General features: G+C 43.2%; 1 protein-coding gene across 2 annotated transcripts; it reads left to right on the top strand.

Moving 5' to 3' along the window:
- The first annotated feature begins 2,294 nt into the window (after positions 1-2,294).
- On the top strand, positions 2,295-16,672 carry FAS (Fas cell surface death receptor). Of its 2 annotated transcripts, XM_049810840.1 has the most exons (9): positions 2,295-2,414; positions 10,045-10,210; positions 10,777-10,911; positions 12,938-13,049; positions 13,554-13,618; positions 13,989-14,060; positions 14,199-14,272; positions 14,767-14,791; positions 15,610-16,672. In XM_049810840.1, exons 1-9 carry the CDS (start codon positions 2,385-2,387, stop codon positions 16,023-16,025), a joined length of 1,095 nt encoding a protein of 364 aa, XP_049666797.1. In that variant the 5' UTR covers positions 2,295-2,384; the 3' UTR covers positions 16,026-16,672. The 2 variants fall into 2 exon arrangements, with proteins under 2 accessions (XP_049666797.1, XP_049666798.1); XM_049810841.1 differs by lacking the exon at positions 13,989-14,060.
- Positions 16,673-21,177: the final 4,505 nt, after the last annotated feature.

Raw genomic sequence — 21,177 nt, forward strand, 5'->3', positions numbered from 1 at the left:
GGTGCAAGTAGGCTTGTGGAGAGGGAAGAAAAGGTTTGATGCCAGTTAAGGCATGAATACAGATTCCAACTCAGTGACTCTCAGAACCAGAACATTGCAGTCATGTGTGTCCAAAATTATTCCTTGGGTGTTTTTATAGCTATCTTGAACAGAATTTCCTATGGCCAGTGCACACGTGGATGTAGAACAACAATAACAAGGAAAAAAAGAAACCCAACACAAAAATTAAAACAGCACAGTAAAAAAAAAACCCAAACAACCAAACTTCACTTTAATTCCAAAACCTTACATTTTTAAAGCTGGAATTGCAAAGGCACTAACAAGTCAGTCTCCTGTGTGTTAACTGTTCTTGGAGTTTGATCCTGCCACTGTCTGATCCCTCTTCCCACATTAGGAAAGGCGCAAGGCCACCTGCTGGAAGAAAAAACAGCGCAGCATCTTGTACTCCTGAATTAAGCTTTAGGCGAAGGGTGAGTAAATAAAATAGACAAGGCTGCCACTTTTACCAGCCCCCCAAAAGCTGCTGCAACCCAAGGAACAGTGAAAGGATGAAAACACTGACCTTACAGTGCTGACCGATACCAGCTCAGGATAGTCAAACAACAAATAAAAACACATTGCTGCCTCTCAGTTTGTATCCATTATATATATCTTAAAAAAATCCAAACAGCTATGCTTATTAACTACATGAGGTATGACTCCAAGTCATATGCAGACACTTGTTTTGACAAGAATCCAGTGGCTTCTCAATGTCTCTCAAAACTCCCTACCAAGACAGAAAACACTCCACCACAAAACAGATAACGTGCATGCAGTCATCACACCTCCATGGGGGTGGGGAAGAGTGTAAAACACATGTGCCTAATAGACCTTAGCTACATTAGTGGAGGATATTGGGTAACTAGAGCAAGAAGCACACCAAGGTGTTACTGAATGCTGAGCGCTGCCTGCTGAGGGTCCAGTCATGTCAGGTTTTGGTTTTAGGACAAATAACAATCCCCCAAGTGATGAATTTGGAAGCCGAGCTTTCTGCTGCAGCAGCCATCCAGATTCGGACAACGCTGCTCACAGTCCCTACTCCACCCCTGCCTGCACGCAAATTTCCGCTAAAATTAACAGCCTTGGGTACACACTGATTTGGGTTTGCCCAGTAGAAACTACAGACATGTAACACAGGCACTGCACCCAAGAGAGAAGCCTGTCGTTCATCATACTTGGTACTGCCACTGGAAAGGCAAAAAGATGGTTGTTAAGGATACTCCAGAGGCAGCACCTCTAAAAATGTGTCAGCAGTATGTTTTGTTTTATCCGGAAGTGGTTAAAAAGCCCGAAATATTTAAAACAGGAGCTATTTTTTGATGATGTTATGAACCCAACTCATCTGTATGGCAGCTAAGAGCCATACAGGCAGAAAATCTGAAGAGTTTCTGAAAATCTGAGTCATAAGCCACTGAAAAATGGTGTTTAAAATGAAAACACCAGCTCAGTTGCAACCACGGTCTTCCCAAGGCAACGGCATCATGTCAAAACCCGAAAGATCAAAACACGTATCGGTAACTGACACCATCACCCTATTTCTAACACTACAAAGGAGGCCAGACTACCAGCATTTCAAACCACTGGAAGCTTACAGGAAAAACACAAGGAGTGACTGGAAATAGCCACGAAATAGAGGTCACAGGCTCGAGCAGTCCTTTCGATAGGACGGCAAAAGGCAGTATCTTCTGGTGCAGTGAATTTAGCCTGTTCGGAACGACTGCTCCACCCCTACGGATTCAGGACTCCCTGCCCCAAGCCCGTCCTTACCAAAACTGCCGAGTTGCGGAGTTTCTGCCCTCGGCGCGGAGGCAATTGCTCCACCGAGCAGCTGAAGCGCACGAAGCAAACGCCTCATGCCCAGCCCAAAGTCTGTTGGCACTTTGCTTCATCACCTCGGGGCCGCGCCTGGCATTCTCACCCTGCCAAGCGGGTGCACCCACGCCCGTACAGCCCCGAGACCTAAGATCCCCGTGGGGAGCGTGGACCCCCAAAAGGAGCCGGCGTGCCCTTGCCTCCCTTCCGCAGAGCGGAGCTCAGCGCGGAGAGCGGGGGACCGCCCGCCCCATGCCTGCGGGGTCGTTGGGGGGCGCAAGCCCCCGCCCGGCGCCGGGTCCCGAAGCCGCGGGGCGGGGAAGGGGCGGCCCTGCCCGCTGCCGGCCCCTCCGCGGGCCCGCCGGGCCGGGGCCGAGGCCGAGGCCGGGGCCGGGCCCGGGCCCGGGCCCGCCCCGTGTTTACCAACATGGGAGGAGCCGGGCGCGGGCAGGGCGCAGGCTGCCGGCGGCCGCGGCGGGTCGGGCCGCTTTCGCTTTGCCGGAGGGTGCGGGACAGCGCTGGGCAGCGGCGGCATGGCCCGGGGACTCCTTCCCCTGCTTCCCGTAAGTGTCTGCCCGAGCGGGTGGGTGAGCGGGGCGGGCGGCGGCGGGGCCCGCCGGAGCCGGGCGGGGACGCGGCGTGCTGCGGAAGGCGGCGCCAGAAGCGCCGGCCTCGGCGAACTTTTTTTCCCCAGATTTCAGGTAATTCATTTAGGCGATTTTTTTTTTTTTTTTTTTTTTTTTTTTGTCTCCCTTTAAAAAACCGCCACCTTCCATTTCAGGCACTTTATGATTTCACAGTCCCTTCTTAGGGTGCCAGGTGAAGGGAAGCAGGCCTTGTGGAAAAGCAGAAGGAAAGAATAGTGGACGCAGGTGGCTGTCAGGGACGCCGGGTCGTGTGCCATAGCTGGGGGTGACCCAGAGAGAGCTGGTGTTGGCCGCGGTCCGCAGCCACCCAGAGCCGGCCAGAGGCGCTGGCAGGGCAGGTTCAGCATCCACGCGTAGACAGGATGGTTAGATCTGTGGCTGGGTATCTGCCCGGGCAAAGACCCAGTTAGTGAAAGCCGACTTGCGCTGCACCTCGGGGATCTGTAACAAAGTGATCTGTTAAGGCAACATAAAAGGCAATACCTGTGGCAGAGGAGTTTTGAACCACTACCGACAAGTGACCCAGGAAAAGCTGGAGCAATAGTCTGAGTCTGGTGGCATGAAGTGCAGCGTATACTGGAAGTAGTAGGGCAGGGCCTTCCTTACTTGCCTTAATCATCCCCTATGCACAGTACGAGCCTCTGCAGCTTCAGAGCTTAGGTCGTGTGTCTAACTGTCATCAGAAAAGCTCCCGTCGCAAACACTCATTTTGAAGGGCTACTGCCAATAAGGAAGGTAAGGAAGTGTTTCAGTGTCTGCAGCACAGGGACCTCCACTGCTACAGGTACATTAGGCCAAAGAGCTGTAGTGGCACCAAGCTCCTGCGCAGGAGACCTAGGCACGGGCAGGCGCAGATGCACTGGCTCTGTCTACATGCTGGCACAGCTGCCCCGAGGCAGCCCTGCCCTGAGAGCCCAGAGGTAGGATAGCAGGGATTAGGCAGGTGGCAGTAAGCCCTGCTGCGTGGTAGAGCCGTGACCCTCCTGGACGTATGGATGCAATATACGTTGCTTCCCCAACCCCAATTCTCACCTATTTCGGAGAGAACTTACTGGAGTTCACATTCAAAACGTCTTCACGGTGTAGTTACAGTGCTAATGAATGCAGTTTGCTTTGGGGTTTGGCAGGTTAAAATCAGGTGTTAAGGCAAAAACCGTTCAAATTCTGATCTGATTTACTATATAGCAGGTAGTAAACTATTTAAAGAGATTCAGAGGGTTATATCCATGCCCCTGCACAAAGCACCAGCATAGTTAAATACAAAGAAGGGTGCTCATCTGCTGACAGAAGTGTGTACTATCTATTCCTGTACAGGAGCAGCAAACAACTGGCAGAAGTGTCAGTCTAGCTCAGTATCTTGGAATTATTCAGAATATGAATTAAGATTAAAAAATACTTTCTCTTATCACACTGCTCCCAAAGAATAAATATAATTTCTACTCCTATTTTCCACTTGTTTACAAATTTCAGTACCCCTTAGACTATAGCACTCCCACATACTTTCTGTTTTAAAAAAAATTAGGGCTTTTTTTTTTATTAGCATGTTGTTCCACTGTTTGTAAATCAGTAAGCCTGGGCAGTATTTGACATACTGCTTTGATTAAACCAGAACATGAAAGTAGTTTGTTGAATAAGACCTCAATTTTGCAAGGAGCTCTGTGTTGCACTAAAGTAGAAGCAGTTGCAGGGATAGTCATGCGAAATAGCAATGGCCTACGTAGTTAGAAAACATCTAACTTTACTGTGTAAAACAAGCCGCAAAACCACATACTACTCAGAGGCACACTCTAAAGTAATAGGCCATCTTAAGAGAGTGAAGCGTTACCTAAATATTTTGTAATTGTCTGATAAGACTACAGAGCAGGCAGTTTTCTGGAAATTTAGAAGAGATACCTTTGAAAACAGGACTCCTACGTTGCCATGCTGACCCTTCTTTCCCATTTCCCAGGCAACTAATGCACGCATTTAAACGTATATGTGTAAACAGCCATAAAGTCATGGGATGACCCAAGACAAGTGAAAACTATAAGGACTCCAATTCTGGAAACTTTTGTCTGCTCACATTTCCACAATTAACCGCCTTTATGTTTGAAGCAACTCACCGAACAAAGAGAAAGTGCCAACAATGAAACTGTATTGTGTTACAAAAGGAAGAGGGGAAAGAGTCACTAAATTTCTGTGCCGTCCAGCTCTTATTCATCCTTGGCCACAACATCATCAAAGTGAGGTGGGAGCTGTTAATATTGCTCCAACTCTCCCAAACTGTATGGTATTTATTAGGTGTTCACTAGTACAGTACTCCTAAAAACCAAAAAAACAAAACCCCAAACAAAATGACCAATGATACAACCCCCACCCCCCAATATATTACAATAATTTGCATGCGAGCCAGCTGAGATGTGAAATAGTAATGGATTGAATTTGGACAGTGACTGTTTTAAAACACTAGACAGCAACTGAAACTTCTTAACTCTCACAGGCACTGAACACATGCAGCTCACTTGAAATTTAAGCAGCTCAGGATGCTTCTAGTTGTAGGGAAATACCAGCTCCCATTGCTGGGCTTCAGAAAATGAACCTGGATTCTTTTTGTCCTTCTCATGAAAGATTTTAGAACTCAAAATACTATTTTTAGTGGTTATTTTGGTGCTATCAACTTCTGCCTTGGGGGGTTGGGGGGAAGAGATGGGGGGAAAAATGATACTGGAGGTATTGGAAGCAGAAATAACTTACTATAATAAAAGAATTGGAGTAGAGAATCCTCTTAACAAGCAGTGTGAAATTACTTAATCTTTGAAAAAAAAAATCCTGACAGGGTTAATGCAAGGAAGATTAATTACATAGAAAAGTGTACTGAATGGATGTAACTCTAGCAACCATTTGTAAAAAGTACCAGAAGCAAGAACTCAGAAAATGAGTTGAAGTTTTTCTCAGCTCCCACTAGGCAAAAAAGCAAGAAAAATCCCCCCCCCCCCCCCTTTTTAAACACTTAGAAAGCCCCCGATGAGCTCATGCATGTTGCCCCATGTAACAAATGTGGAGTGGAAGAAAAAGGCCACCAAGTTCTGAAGGCATCAGTCTTCTCATCTATAAGCATCTATGGATAAGAAATGGGAGACGTAGTTTGCTAAAATGTATTATAAAGATAACAGGAGAAAGCAGAGACAATTTTTTTCTCAGCATTAAAAGTTGTAAAGCTTTAAAAAGTCCTGTATGCAAATAACATGTTCACACACTTCCAAAGCTCAGGTTACATCCCCATAAGGTAGGGCTGCTGAAACTTTTCAGTTGAAGGAAGTGGACCCGTTGCAAAGAATACTCTGATGCAGGAAGGATTGGAAGCCTGAGAATCTCAAAACGACCTGAGTTTTCAAAGAAACTAAAGTTCATGTCATTCTGCCTTGGGAACACAGATGAAAATAGGTTTTATAAGTCTCCTTAGCAGATGCCTGTTGGTGAAAGCATTTTGGAGGACTCTGTAGGAGTGAAGGAGAGGGAGGAGGTAGAAAGCTTCTTAAATGCCTGGGCAATGCAAAAAGAGAGAAACTAAAAAATTTGGGCTTCTCATAATTTTTATGGATTCTGCTAAGGTTAGATATCCCTGATTTTATTCCTATTGACTGCTTAATTGAATCTAAGTCTTAAGTTTAGATGACAACTATTTGTTAGGCTTAAGATGAGAAAGATAGAAGAGAGCCTCTGTGAGTCATTTTAGCCTGAAAACGTACAGCCGCTGTTTGAAAGTACACATCATAAAAAAGCACCTAGCACCCCTGCCTATGTAAAAGCCCCTAAAGTGCTTCCTTTCCACTATTAGCGCTCACTGCTCAGTGACAAGGAAAGCAATTAAGGTGTGCACAGGAAGCTAAATGACTATTGACTTTTTTTTTTTTTTTCCTATAAGACACACCAAAATTTTTATATAGCAAATGCATTGCTTTTAAGAGGGTGCAAATCCAGGAGGAGAAAAAAAGTTTGAAAAAATTAGGGTGTTGCTTTGAAAAATCTCCACGGTTTTCTCATTATTCCTTGTACGGGAAGGCAGTGTAAGACGACCCTGTGAGCAGAACTGATGTAGGTGTTCGGTGCTGCTTAAATGTCAAATTCTGAGAAGTGATCCCCACTTCTTGTAAGTGTACCAGGAAGTTCATCACCGTGAGCGACAGTGGAGGGCTTCCATCAAAAAGCATTATATTTCTGTGTCCCCCCCTTCTCCCCCCCCACTGTATCAACATAGCTCATTTGTATAAAAGCATAAGCAGGAGGTGGAGAGGTTTGTTCACTTGAGGGAGGGCTGTGTCTGCACACACACTGTGATTGCAGGCATCCAGTAAACACACACACACACACACAAATCAGCTAAGTGTTACTGTTAGTCATTTAGAAAGATGTTTCCTTCTTTCATTATATCTCATTTTCTGCACGACTCTCTGGACGTTTTCTTTCTTTGTGTGTGCTCTGTGCTTCACCAGCGCTGTTCAGTTTCCCTGCTGTGCCCAGGTACCGTTTGTGGGTGCGTTAGGGCTGTGGTAATCTTCTCTCTCCCTCTTCTCTTTACTGTTGCCCAGGGTCTTCCCCCCCAACACCAAAAGAAAAAGAAAAAAAAAAAAAAAAGGCTTGACTTCTCCGGTCTAAAAAGGGGAGCTCTGGGTGCCGAAATCCGGATGCAAGGTGTCCCTGTGGGTGCAGAGTTTCGCCAGGTGCGGCCGTGAGGGCAGGCGAGGCAGCGGGAGCGGGGCCCTCACGGCGGGGCGGGCGCCGCTGAGCCAGGGCAGGTTAGTCAGAGCATTGGCTGCGGTGGTGTTCAAGCGCAGCAGGGAGCAGGCTGAGTCACGGCTCCTCCATCAGCGCGGGGAGGTGAAGGAGTCATTGCCCTACCAACTTCCTCTCGCCACGAGCTGTGTATGCGTTGGCCCGCCACGTGCCCCAGCCACGGCGCCTGCCTTCAGGACTGGAAGCCTTCTGGCACCATCAGCTTTCCTGGGGCGACCAAAGATCTACCGTGCCGCCTCAGGGCCTCCCCGCCCCGGCGACTGCCTCGCTTCCGGACCTTTCTGCTGGCCGAGGCCTCACGGCGGGCAGGCCGCGTCGGGGCGTCACGATCCTCCAGCTCCGAGAGCCATGGCAACGCACGTCCCCCAGTGTTGTCCTGCGGCCGTCCCCTCCCTCAGCTCAGGCCAACATGTGACAGAGGAGCGATGGAGGTACAGGTCTTCACCCTGCCTCGGGGAGAGCCAAACTAGACTGGACACACGCCCCTGACTACATTTTAGTCATCATTTTTCAGTCAAGCTTGCCATCCCAGTTTTTAGTAAGACAGTCCTCCCAGGCAAAAGGAAAACAAATCACGCTAATTTGGCACATCCATTTGACAGCTTCTGGTAAGGCCTTACACTAACTTTAGGCTTTTAACATCATTAGACTGGGATTCGGAGAAGAGCACCCGCAAAGCTTTGGCAGCAAAGGAAGAGAGTCAGAGTGCTGAACTGGGGAAGTGACCGGCTGACCATCTGTACCCACGGTTTCTGAAGTGCTCAACTGCTTTTTTAGCAGCTGAAGCTTCTCCTCCAGGTGCAAAGAAAGGCCTTCTTAATTTCAGCCTAGTAACTAACGTTATATAAATTTTGAAACAGATGGCTGCTAAGGAAAGAAAATGCTTTTCACCTTCCCATCTCTGAATAGACTAGAGGATCAAAAGAAGTGGCTACTTGTAGAAGTCAGCAGACAGTGGTCATATTGGTTACTTCAATTAATTAGCCACAGATAAAACTTCCTTCATTTGGGAGCCCAGTTTGAAATCCAAACCCATTTTTCAGTAAGTTAATATTTAAGATAATTAAAGAGTTTTCTGCATCTAACTAAAGATACAGTCAGCATTCAAGCAGTTTCATACAAAATCATGAAGATTGAAGTAATCAGCCATTAAATATCACCCTCGGGGGGGGGGGGGGGGGGGGGGGAAGTGTAACAATAAAAATAACCAGTCCTCAAATGTATTTAAAGAATTCTCTAATAATGTGTCCCTTGTTATTAGCATTAACAGATGCAGTCAAATTTGTACTAAGATGCAATTCAAAAGTATTAAAAAATAACCAACCATTTAGAATTAACCTCTTTCAAATATCCAGGACAAAATTAAAAATAAATTATTCTAGTCAAGGTGTTTTGCATGCTGATTTGAAATGCAAGCCAATCTGTGATCAGTCCTTTGGACTTTTAGTCCATGCAGTGTGCCATTGGTATGAGGATTTGGCAGTTTCTTTATATTGCACCTCATTCCCCACTAATCTCCTTTCTGAGAAAGGTACCCTTGTTTTGTAAAGTACAAAACAATATTTTAATTTAAGAGGAGCAAGAACAGTGAATTTAGAGCTCAGCTTAGATATTAAGACTTCACACTCTTCAAGACAAGGACTGTCTCAATTTTTTCTGTTACAGCTCCACACAGATAGTAACACATAAGTAAAATAAATCATGGAACTGTTCAAACCACTCCAGACTATCCACAGAAACTCGGTTAAGTAAAGGCAGGCTGTCCTGCACAATAATATTTCTAGGAGGGAATCTAGTTCTCGAGCCAACAAGCATTACATAGTTCCATGTATATAGACATCTCATACTTAGTGCATGCAAAGTATATGCAGAATTCCCCACAAACCATTGCCAAGAAGGCAGCAAACTATAGCAGATCTACCCTTCTAATTTTCTTGCCTTACTCCTAACACAGAAAAAAAGAATGGTTTGGCCTCCGGTCCACAGTGCTTTCTTATTACCATGAAAAGAGGCAGGACAGTGACAGCTAGTAATGTGTACTACCAGCAGGAAAAAAATAAAAAAGCAAGCGCTATGCTATTTAACTTGACAGTGCATTCAAAGAAATTGATCAGGATGTAAATTAATTTGAAAGGAGAGTGGTACATCTTTCCAGAATATATAGGCATCATCTACTAAGAAGAAAAACAATTGAATTGGAAAACAAACTGAGAACAAGATCGTTTTATAAATCAGCTATTTTTGGCCAAGATTGAAACATTAGATTTTTTATTTTTCTTCAAAGATGCATTAACACTGTTCAGTTTGCAAGCAACAATAGGATGGCAAGAAATTAAGAAAGATATAATTTGAATTTAGGAAGATCTGTATGGAAGATTATTATTACTGGCTAAGAAAGGGCAGATTTAGGCACAGTAATCTGAGGCAGAGAAAGCTCTTCCAGAAAATAATGAGAGCTCCTTTGCTTTGCACTATAACTAGTCATATGAGGTCATCTGTTACAACTCAGATGTATGGGCCTGTTCTAAAGCATTAATGTTCAAATGATCAGTACCTGTAGTGGCAGGGTTGATAGCATTAAATCTAATATGTGTCCTCTTTGTCCATTAACTGTTCTGAAGTAATGAACAACTTTAATAAGGGGGTGAATATCAATATGTTTAGCAATAGAGTAACAGCACTGATTTAACTCTGTGCTAGTAGTAAAACACACCTACAGTCCTTGACAGTTTTGGGTTGTTTTTTTTCATAACTTGCTGTTTTTCTCTCCTAGGTGGTTGTCTTAATTATTGAAACACAGTTCAAAAATGATACGGAAGCTCTAATACACAGACCGTACAATAAATTAGTTACAAGGAGGATCATTGCTAAGAGGGGAATTAAGTGTAACCTGGATGAGTACAATTTAGGTGTTCAGTGTTGCAAGAAATGTGAACGTGGTGAGTATCATTTTAAGACTGTGTTGAAAAGTCATGAAGAGTGGAAACCACAACACGCACAATTGCTTTCTACTGGGATAGCTAAGCAGTATGCTGATTTCCTGGACACAATGCTTCACTGTAGCTGTATCTTTCTATTACAGTATATCAGACACTTAAAAAGTATTTCTTGAGCTCAATACACCAATAATTTTTCACTATAGATAGTAGTTCTCGCATAACATGCTTGTCACAAAAGAGCCAACAACTACATACACATCTTTGAAAGAGGTTTAAAAAGTGCAAACACAGGCTTTTTCCTACAAGACTCCATATATTCATGGGTTTTCTGATTTTGCATGTACCGTTCTCCTTGAGTCCTAAATTGGAGGAAGGGGGGGGATAATTTAATCTCATGTATACTACATTCCTGAAGACCATATACATATCTGTAAAGAATATAGATTCTGTCCGTATTTGTAAATCAAAAAGTATTAGAGATTGAAAAGTCTGACATAGATCTTAGAGCTGATGGCTTCTGTCCAAAGGTGTTGCAAATCTGAATTCTTGTTTTTCTGTTTGTACAGGTTTTGTTAAAAATACCAGCTGCCCAACAGATGTTAGCAAACACTGTGTTCCATGTAGAAATGGAAAGGAGTACATAGACCATGTCAATGATTTGGACAAATGTTTGAGATGCTATTCATGTGACAGCATATTCGGTATGTCTATAGAAATAGGAACTCTAGCAGTGACTCTTTTTTGATACAGGATTTGACTGAAAATTCTCCACAATCCCTGAATAGCAGGTAGCATGCAGATTAAAGTTTTTTAGTGCTAGTACATGAAAGAATTTATAACAAAGTCATAAGTTTATCCTCCAGTTCCCTTTCATCAAGCACAAAGTAGAAAGAACAAGCTATGTTGGTCCATTATTTCTTCTTATATCTGCCTTTGCTCAGCCAAAGCAGTCCTTGCAAAGCAGACCTTATACAAACTGGTTAGAGTCAAGGAAGAAAAGCACTCTCTCTTCTTCACCCTCTATTTAAAAGAAAGGTTGTAAGAAGATATCGTAAGAAGCAGGGATGGGAGAATTCCCAATGGTTCTTTTTGTAGTCTTTCATGTCATTAATAATATTATTTAAAATTGCTAGAGCTGATAGAGTGATGTCTTTCATGCATTTGAGATGCTGTGTGGGATATAGGGTCAAATTATGAGACTATGAGGCATGCCCTACTGGGTCAGACCAGTGGTCTGCCTACCCCAGTATTCTGCATTCAGCAGCGGAGGCAAGAGATGCTATTTAGAGAAAACACAAAACCATCTACTTTCTGTGGTCTGTCCCCTGCAAAGTCTACCAGCATCCACGGTTGTAGGAAAGGATGTTAGAAGGTACATCTCTACCTAGTTATTTTAGTACCTATTTATGAGCCCTTTGTGCATGAACCTGCTGGGAGACACGAGGTTCCAGAAATTCACTACCTGTTGCATGAATTCCCATCATAGATATTATTTTTTTTCTTCTTAAATCCATTAAACTGATCTCCTACAAGTTCCACCAGGTGTTGTGTAGTTCTAGTATACTTGGGTTTATGGAATGATAGTTCTGCATTCCTTGTATCCAAAATTGAGTTTGGCGAGACGAGAAACAGCTTTTAACTCCGATATGGTTGTACTCAGGTCACCTGCTGGACTATCAGTCTTTAGTACTTTTCCCTTCCTGCAACATCTCCGCATGCATAGGAAATTTTCCACTCATTAGCTACTATAATAAGAATTTTTGGATGGGTAATGAAGTTGAGTACAACAAAACAATTCAGTATTTTGTACAGTACCACAAAGGAAACTATTATTTAAACTGAATGGGGAAAAAAGGGTAATGGGATGACTAGTCACATTAGCCCGTGGACAATAATGTAGTTGAAGAGAAGTCAGTAGAAAACATTAGGCAGGAGGAAAATTACCACTGAAGTTCCACAAGAACCATACTTAGCATCATTCTGGTTTAATATTTCCATGAATGGCTTCAGCACTGGTTTCACAGTAGAGCTTCATCAAATTTTGAAAGATAACAGGGTTTCCCATTACAGCAGGGCACTCAATGTGGTAACTCAAAAATTCACTTCTATTCCTCTTATATACCTATGAAAATAGCTTTCATAGTAGGTAGATACTTAAAGTAATTTTTAATGCAGAAATAATATTTCATAGATGGAGATAGCTTCATCATATACACTGAGTATAGGAGAAAATTCACTTGTTTTGATACTTAAGCAGGGAACATATTAGCTAAAAAGAGACAGTGGAGTTCCTCACCACTGGAGGTCCTCAAGAAGAGGTAAAACTTGTTGTCTGTCAGGGAGAGTAAAGACCCCATCTCTGACATCAAGCAGGGAGATGAGCTACGTGATCTTCCGAGTTTCCTTCTGGCCTTACACTTCTGAAAGGGAAAAAGAAGCTGACAACATTTGGCGGTGCTAAATGACTTCTCTTCTAGCAAGTACTTTATGGTGCGATCAGTTGTTTGAGCCCTTGGCCAGCAGAGGTCTCTTTGTCATCTCCATCTTTCCAGTACTCCAGGAGCAGGGCTCCTTTTAAAAGCTATGTTGTTCTTAAAATTAAGCCTCACCAGTGCCAGCAGTGGTAGAGCTACAAGCACATAAGTCTCAGGACAAGAGCATGTGAGCAGAGGATTGCTTTTAAGGCCTACTTTTTCAAACTAACAAACTTTAAGAAATTTATTTTAGGTTTGGAGGTTGCAAAAAACTGTACCCCAGCACAGAACACAGAATGCACCTGTGCAAAGGACCATTTTTGCAATTCTTCTGTGCCATGTAGTCATTGTGATCCATGTACCGTGTAAGTTTATACCTTCATCCTTCAATATGAAATTTTTAATATCGTATGTTCTCACACTTTTTTCCAGACAGTTTCAAGACAGAGGCTAAGGTAACGTATAACCTGAGGGAAAACATACTAGTTTTCCTTTGCACTTAGCTTGTTGAGCTGACTTAGCTCAGTCAACTTAACTTGCATCCACGCAGGCTTTCCAAAGGCATGCAGAAAAACTTGTATATATCCACCACATCTGTGTATACTTTTCAAAAAATGTAATGAAGTATCTGAGCTTTCCTGTTGTCTTTGTGTGATCTGTTACATCTAGAAAATGATTTCCACACCTTTTTCCACTCGCATACCTTTCCATACCATTTTCATGCCTATTAAATTCCAAACTCCAACATCTTGATATATATGAAATATTTAGCTGATAAAAAATGTTAGAAGATTTTGATTTGCTCTCTCGACAGAGTTTATAAAGAGAGAAGCCAATCCCATAATAATTTTTGTTTATGTTTTCTGCAGATGTAAAAGTGGCGTAATTGAAAAACAATGTACTTCAACTTCAGACACTGTGTGTGGAACGAAAGGTACTGTTTTAAAATCTAGCATGGTCTAGCATCTGCTGTATTTTTAGTGGCTATTGCAATTGCACTGTCCTACACAATGGCCCGTAGTGATTCCTGACAGCTAAGGGCATCATATCTACTGGCCCTGTACTGAACTGCAGAGCATGATTGCTCTTTTCCCTTGATCACTGTGCAGATGTAGGAACTATTACTTCTTTTCTAGGGGAGACTCACGATAGGCAAGACTGTAACAGAGGTAGCTTCTGCCATTAGGAGACAATGAAAAGGCTTTTATTGTCTAACACAATCTTGTTTAAAATTTTGTGTGATGCTGTATTGCATTTCTTGACTTAACTTTCATGTAATGTTTCTAATGTTCCAACATAAACAGGACCACCTTGGTTGGCCATTGCTTTGATAATTGTGTTAGCACTACTAGCAATAGCTGGAGCAACACTCTGGTGTAAGTGATTCCCTATTCCTTATTCCTATCATACTCTGAATAAGATATTCAGCTGCTTAATTAGGTGTAATTTTATATTATTGGAGTCCAGAGGAGTGATACACTGTCCTGGATTTTAAAAATGCTTTTTTGTTTCAGACAGGAGAAAACAGAAGGGTCGTACTAGCAAGGAGAACCTAGGTGAAGTAGTCCCCAAAGCAGAGGCTTCTTATGTACGTATTGTTGCTTAGATCACAAAAAACTCAGCTTCATGAAAGGAACTTTGTTCCATTTAAATTACACTGGGACTCCCCAAGCATGCGCGTGTGTCTTTTCTATGATATTAACAAAGTAAATTTCACCATGAAGACTCTTTGGGGAGAAGTAAGAGATACCTTGTATCTTCAGGATTTGTTGACACGTTTCCTAAGTTACATGACCAAGATCAAAACTTCATAAATCATCAGGCCTCCACTGACCCAGGGTACCTGTCCCCATGCATACTTATTGGCAGTATCAGTTGTGAAGTGATTCCCCAAGCTTACCCAAGTCAAAAGAGGTCTGTCTGTCCAATCCAATTCCCTCACTCTTAAAACAGGGGAATCATGGAGAAAACTAAATGAAAATTACAGAAGTCAAGCATCACGAAATGTGTTTATCCCGTTATACAAGGTTGGTATTTTACAATACTTTTTTCTACTCATTTCTCTCTTGCTTCTCTTTTCAGGAGAATGTACCTCTCATACACACAGGTAAGAGACAAGTACTTTCTCAAAATTCAGTAGAAGGAAAAAAAATATAGACCTGTAAATCCTACACTAGAAAAAGGGTACTTTTGTGTAGACTTTGCCACTGCCTAGAACTGTCATTCTAGCACAACAGTGAACACTTATTAAAGAAATGCCAGTTCATATTGTGCTTATTAAGGCATTTAGTGGTATCATGAAAGTTTTGCCTCAGGAGGAATTTCTGTCATATAGGAAGCAATTACTAGTTGACAACAGGTGAATTTCTGTTATGCATGTGGTACAGACACTAGCAGGCAGCAAGCTGGGTTTCTAGAATCATGGATGATTATGATAATGGAGTAGTTCCACACCCAGCAGTGGGATCACAGAAACACAAACCTACCTTATGTTCAAGGGCAAGTCCACAGTAGTAACACACAATAGCAAAAGACCATAAGCTCCAAGGCTGTATCACAACAAAAGACCTGTCCTGTTCCAGGACCTTTCCCAACATTATTTTGAGCAAAACAGGTACCTGAGGGATGACCAGACTTTAATGATAGAGGACAGAGTAGGTTACAGAGGGAACTGAGATTCTATTTCAAGTGGTAGAAAGCAATATGGATGCAACCCCAAATACTTGAATTACCTAGCATTTGGTAGGAACGTGTGGAAGCAGACCCACTATATATTGTAAAAAAGTCACATGTAAAACATACTGAGTCATGAATACCTGAAACTTAATCTATTTTGGATAGGAAAAGTATCAACTCTGAGCACAGGTGATAAAAAACAGTAAGAAAAAAGTGCCAAAAAGCATTAATTTCCTTTTATGCTTCTAGATGTTGACCTGAGCAGCCATGTTGCTGGTATTGTGGAGGAGATGACGCTCCAAGAAGTCAAGACATTTGTTCGTAATCACAAAGTACCAGAACCTGTCATAGATCAAACTGTTCGGGATTATTTTAGTGATACATCTGAACAGAAGATTAAGCTATTTCAAGTCTGGTATCAAAGGCATGGGATAAAAGGAGCCTATGGAACCCTAATAAACAGTCTGAGAGACTTTAAGATGTGCACTGCAGCTGATAAAATTGAGGAAAAACTGAAGGCAGCTGTTTCCAGCTGTCAGGAAGGGGGACAGTCTTACAATGATGACACTGAGCAAAGCAAAACCTGCACTCAGGAATGTAGAAACTCTTACAATAGTACTGCTGAGCTAAGTAAAACCTATTCTGGTAGTTTGGAAGAGACATAGCACAGAGTCATTTGAAACTTATTTCTAACCGAACTAGTATTTTTATAATAATATAAATAACAAAGCTTTTAAATGCCATTTTCATTGGCAGTTCTGACTGATTCAAAGAAGTTTTAATATGAACAAGGAATAATCATAATTTTTATAGCAGTATCTTTCCTTTAAAAAAAGTTTTAGCTTTTTTTTGGTTGTTAAGTGGGAAGACAAGTTTTATGGCTCATTTACTAAAAGGTACAATATAAGAGTCCAACTATAGGATTCACTACAAGAAGAAAAGTAGTCATTATTTGAAGAAAAGGTTTACTCTATATGTATGGTCCTGCATTACTTAATCAATGTAGTGTTATGCATACATTAAAATTGTGGGATGTTGCATTTTTCAAAGTGAAAACTCTGGTGTTAAGAGTCTATGAAGTGTACCAGGAAGAAGACTTGAACAACAACAAAAACATATAATCTATACCTAATTAATTTTGAATATAGGTGTTGCTGTGTAATTAAATTCTACTCTGTTATAAGTGGGATTTCTCTCTTGTATAAAAGCACCTTTGTGTGTATACGGTTTTGTGTGCGTATATACGTGCAAGTTTTCTATGCAAAAGCTCCCAGTGCTAAGTAAAAATTATTATTTCCCTTGTTCTCCACAATGATTGCAAGCCTTTTCTAATGTTAAAACCCTTCAAAGAAGCAGGAGCTGAAGCAGCACAGCAGAACCATGATTTTTGGAAGGCAATGTGCAGAAGCTACTAAGTCCTCACAAGCAAGCGTGCAACACTAGCTTTTCTAATGCAGGAACCGATACAATGAAAACATCATTGTCCTTAAAAAAAAATAATGCACATAGTGGATGACTTCTGTCTTTCGTTCTTATCATGCAACCTATAGATGTCATGTTTAGGTTTTCTTTTACTCAGGTTAGTAAATCGCAAAAAGGGAGATCACTCTCCTGAAAAAAACCCCACACCTTACCTTTCTTCCATCACAGGACTCAGCTCCTAAATTCAAAGGACCAGTAGCGCTGGCTGCTTTGCAGCAAGGCTTTTCCCACTTACACACCTGTTTATGCAAAGTCTCACAAAATCTTTCAACAGAAGAGGAAACTTCAGTGGAAAGGTTTGATTTTTCCAGGTCATGCAGTAAGCAGGGTGACTTTCTTCTCTAGCTCTGCCATCAGTTCCCTAGAGAGACTCTCCAGCCAGTGTCAAGACTCAGCCAAAACACGAGACCTGCCTGGGCTTGTTGCCACCTGCCAGCCAGGGTGTACCCCTGTGTGGGGTTGGTTCCAATTGCTGCCACCTGGCCCCAGGGGTAATGGAAAGAGCAGGGCAGGTCTGGCAGCAGGGTGCCAGGCACCCACAGCTGTGTGGGGTTGCTCCAAAAGGTCAGGTTGCTAGAAGTGAGGTGTCTGGGAGGGCAGTGTGTGGCCCTTGAAAATAGCTAGAAATCTGTGTATGGCATTAAGCAGGAGTCTGAAAGGAAAGGCAGCGCTTAGATCAGCTTCAAAAACTTTAAGCCTTTCATAGACTTGACCCGTCGAAGGTCTGAAGGACACACGGCATGTTTTGTTGCCAAGCCCAGACCCAATTTAGGCTGTGCAGTTCTTCCCCAGGTCTCAAGCACCATATAGATGATAAGTGATCAGAAAAACCTTCCACCCCACTTTGGAGCCTCTCGCCTCTAACCTTTCTGCATTTTCTAAGTGTCTAATCAATCAGCTTACCACTACTATACAGCCAAAATTGCCACACTGTGATGCTTTTCAAAGGAAAACCTTGAGGCTGCTGTAGCTGGATGGTTTAATAGCCATGCACCGGAGTTGTGCACCTATGGACTGATTAAGGCATAGCATTGTATAACTGACTTGTGTCAGTGCTGTCCATGTACAGATCTGATGTGCTGTGACAGTGTGTTGCTCATTGCCATGTTTTGGCTAGGCTCCACATATATAGAAGAATAAAATGTCTGCCTTTCAGAAAAGCAGCACGGCAGTGGTGGTGGCTATGCCATCTTTCCTAGGTTACAGTTACGCAGAAGCACAGCCAAGACAAGAAGAAAGGAAAGCTCCACGTTCGCACAAGCCCTAGTAGACAGGCTGCTCCCTGTACCATGTCCCACACAGGAAGGCATAAATGTAGTTTAAAGGTATGTTGGCAGGTGCTTGGCTTAAACTTTGGCTTTTCTTGGCTTCCAGCTTTATCTCTCAGAGTGAGGCATCTGGCCACCAGAAGCTAAGGTTGTACACCTCTCAGGGATTCGGTGGGTTAGTTAGAATAACTGATCTGAACTAGGCAGATCATAAAATGGAGGCACCAAACCTCATAAATTTGTGGCAGTGAAACAGAATGAGAAATTTTTTTCATCACACTGGAATCCCCCAACCTCAGTATAATGAGGATGGTTAAAAATAAAAAGAGTCCCTGAGCAATGAGTCATATTCTCCTTAGGAGATGTCTGCAAGGCTGAACCCAGGCTGCCATTGATTCTAGTGGTTAGCATACATCTTTTTTTTTTTTTCTTAACTTGAACACTGTGCATCAAAGAAGAGGATTGACTATATTGTGCAGTTGGTTTTCCAAAGGAGTGCATATGTGTCTACATTGCAGTCAGCAGAGCAGCATAGAGCTATCAGATTGAGCTTAACAGGAACAGGGACCAGAAGTGATGTAGTTCTGCAGACCCACAGTAGCACACCCAGCTTTCCATTGCCTCCTGCTTCTGGCCTCATTTTCAAATCAGGGCTGCACAGGAAAATCATACCAAGCAGGTTACATTAGCACTGTTTCATCTTTTGCTCCCACCTTTCATTCTCAGAAGGAAAGTCCATGCAGAGTCTCGTGCTGATAAGCAAGACAACTGCCACCACCTTAGCTGCTCACTGAAATACAGTTCTGATATCTTTATGCTCTGCACTTTGCACACTTGCCATGACCAGCCTCTTTCTCCCAAACAACAAGGCTGTGTTGTGAGTAGGGTAAAGTAACTTTTCTCAGCATTAGGTAGGGGGAAAGAATAAAAAAGAAAAAATGAAAGCAACAGAAATCACTTTGAAAACAGAAACTCTCCTGTTTTATGGAAACCCAGCATCAGAAAAGCAAGTGGAAACCGAAACGGAAACTTGCCGAGGGAATGACTTAGCACATTTTGAAAAGCAGATTACAAAGGGGAAGGTCCCTTTTCAGGAAGCCAAAACTTTGCAAAACACTTACATTTGTTACTTAATAGGAAAACCTGAACAATTGTTATTTAAAAATAAGAATAGAAGAACAGGAACATAGAAATAAAAGGCCAGAAGGATGATCTTACTTCAGACTCCTGCAAAACGAAAGCGACCACACGAGTAAAGGGTCTGTTCAGAAATTCCACCGGCTGTTTTGCTGTGCGCACCCACCCCATCTGCTCACCCACGCTGCAAGCTGTAGTATAGTTCCTGCTGCTCTGCAAGCAAACCAAACACCTGCAAGAAGACAGAAACAAGACGACTATAACAGTGTGGCACTAGAAGAAAGCAGGAGTGGTTCAAGACAGCTCCAGTATGCAGTATTGCTGCAATATGAAATGAATTATTTTTAAAGTTACCCTGCAGGCTGCCAGTTCTTGAAAAGAGGTGGCTGAGAAACAAAGTGCTGAGTACAAAGAGTCTGAAATGTTTCTGTACAGATAGCATGACAAGCATATTAAAGTGTGAGAGAGCAGAAGGCTTGTTTCCTGCACAGAGTAGAGGAAAGTAAAATGATACAAACAAATTTGTGAGAAGAACTGCATTGGGAAAGGCCTTGGAGTTGCTACAGTTTTCTTGTTTTGAGGGAAGATACAACCTCAAAACTCACATTCCTCTCTTACTGTTTGTCAGTACTTTGATTTTGGACTTGAAAGGGAAGCTTGCATTCCTGCTATCCCACTGCTAGCAAGAGGAAAAATGCCCACCATGTGCATCTAGCCTCTAGTATGGAGCTGCGGTTGAGAATTATGAGGGATGTGGGAACAATCACAAGATTTAACGTACAGTCAGTGTTTTCTGGATAGCTTTTTGATGGTTTTAGTTCAAGTTCTTTTCCAAACTGAAAGCAAGACTTTTAAGGCAGACAGAATGCTAGGGGGCCCTTTCCCATAGCTTTACACAGAGATCTCTCACTCCCCCAGTCAACCAGCAGCTGTGACAAAGTGCTATTTTCATAGCAGGCAACCTAGCGGGGAATCAGCAAAAAATGTCTGTGATCGCAGGGATGCTGAAAAGAGGGTCCTGAACAAATGCAGGGGAGGAGTTAGTGATGGAAAGCACTGGCAGGAGAGGGCCGAAGGTGCAGTCCTTGGAGGGGCAGTACTCAGCCTCCCGTGCCCTGGGGGCATGCAGCACACGGAGGTCACTGACCCTGCCTCCCATACATCTTCCAGCAGTGGCGTCCATACCACTGGCTGTCCCCATATGTGTGGGATATGAACAAGAAATGATAGCACCCAGGTTCATTTCCTGCATATTTATCCTACAGTCACTACTGGGATCGGTAGGTTTTCCAGATTATCAGTATCTGAAGATTTACGTTCTCTTTCCTGGTCTTTTCCTGGTCCTTCCTTCATCCTATATGAAGATCCCTCCCCCGACATACCTCTGGGATAGCTGAAGCTGCAGGGAACATTTTACACCACTCCTCAAATTGCTCTGATGCATAGTCAGGCCTCTGGCAAGCCAGCCCCCCCGTCCCCGTGGGGCTGGCTGTGCCCTGGCACCTCCGCTCTTCTGGGTGGGGACTTCAGTTGTCACTGCCGTTCCTGGGGAAAGATGGCCGTGATCTGGGCTGATCTCAAAGCGTTTTGAGGTTCAAGGTCTGTCTCCAAGACGCGAGGACGACACCCGTACTATAGGGCACAGGGCGCAACTAAGTTTATACCAGGCAGTGCCCCCCTCATTTATCCCAGAATGGACAGCGGTCGCTAAATGATTGAGTATTTTGGAACCTCTCAATCAAATCTCTTCGGATTTAAATTTCTTTCAACTCGTTTAAACTTTAAACAACCGCCCCGGGGGGGCAGGGGGGGTTGTTCCTAGGGGGAGAAGGCAGGTACCAGCCAGCGCCTGCCTCGCGGCTGGTTCACAGACGGCAGGCACCAGGCGCTGCAGACTTGTCCTTCCCTGCCCCTGCTCGGCAGGTGGCAC

Source organism: Accipiter gentilis, chromosome 9 (assembly GCF_929443795.1).
Source record: "Accipiter gentilis chromosome 9, bAccGen1.1, whole genome shotgun sequence".
Classification (NCBI taxonomy): domain Eukaryota; kingdom Metazoa; phylum Chordata; class Aves; order Accipitriformes; family Accipitridae; genus Astur; species Astur gentilis.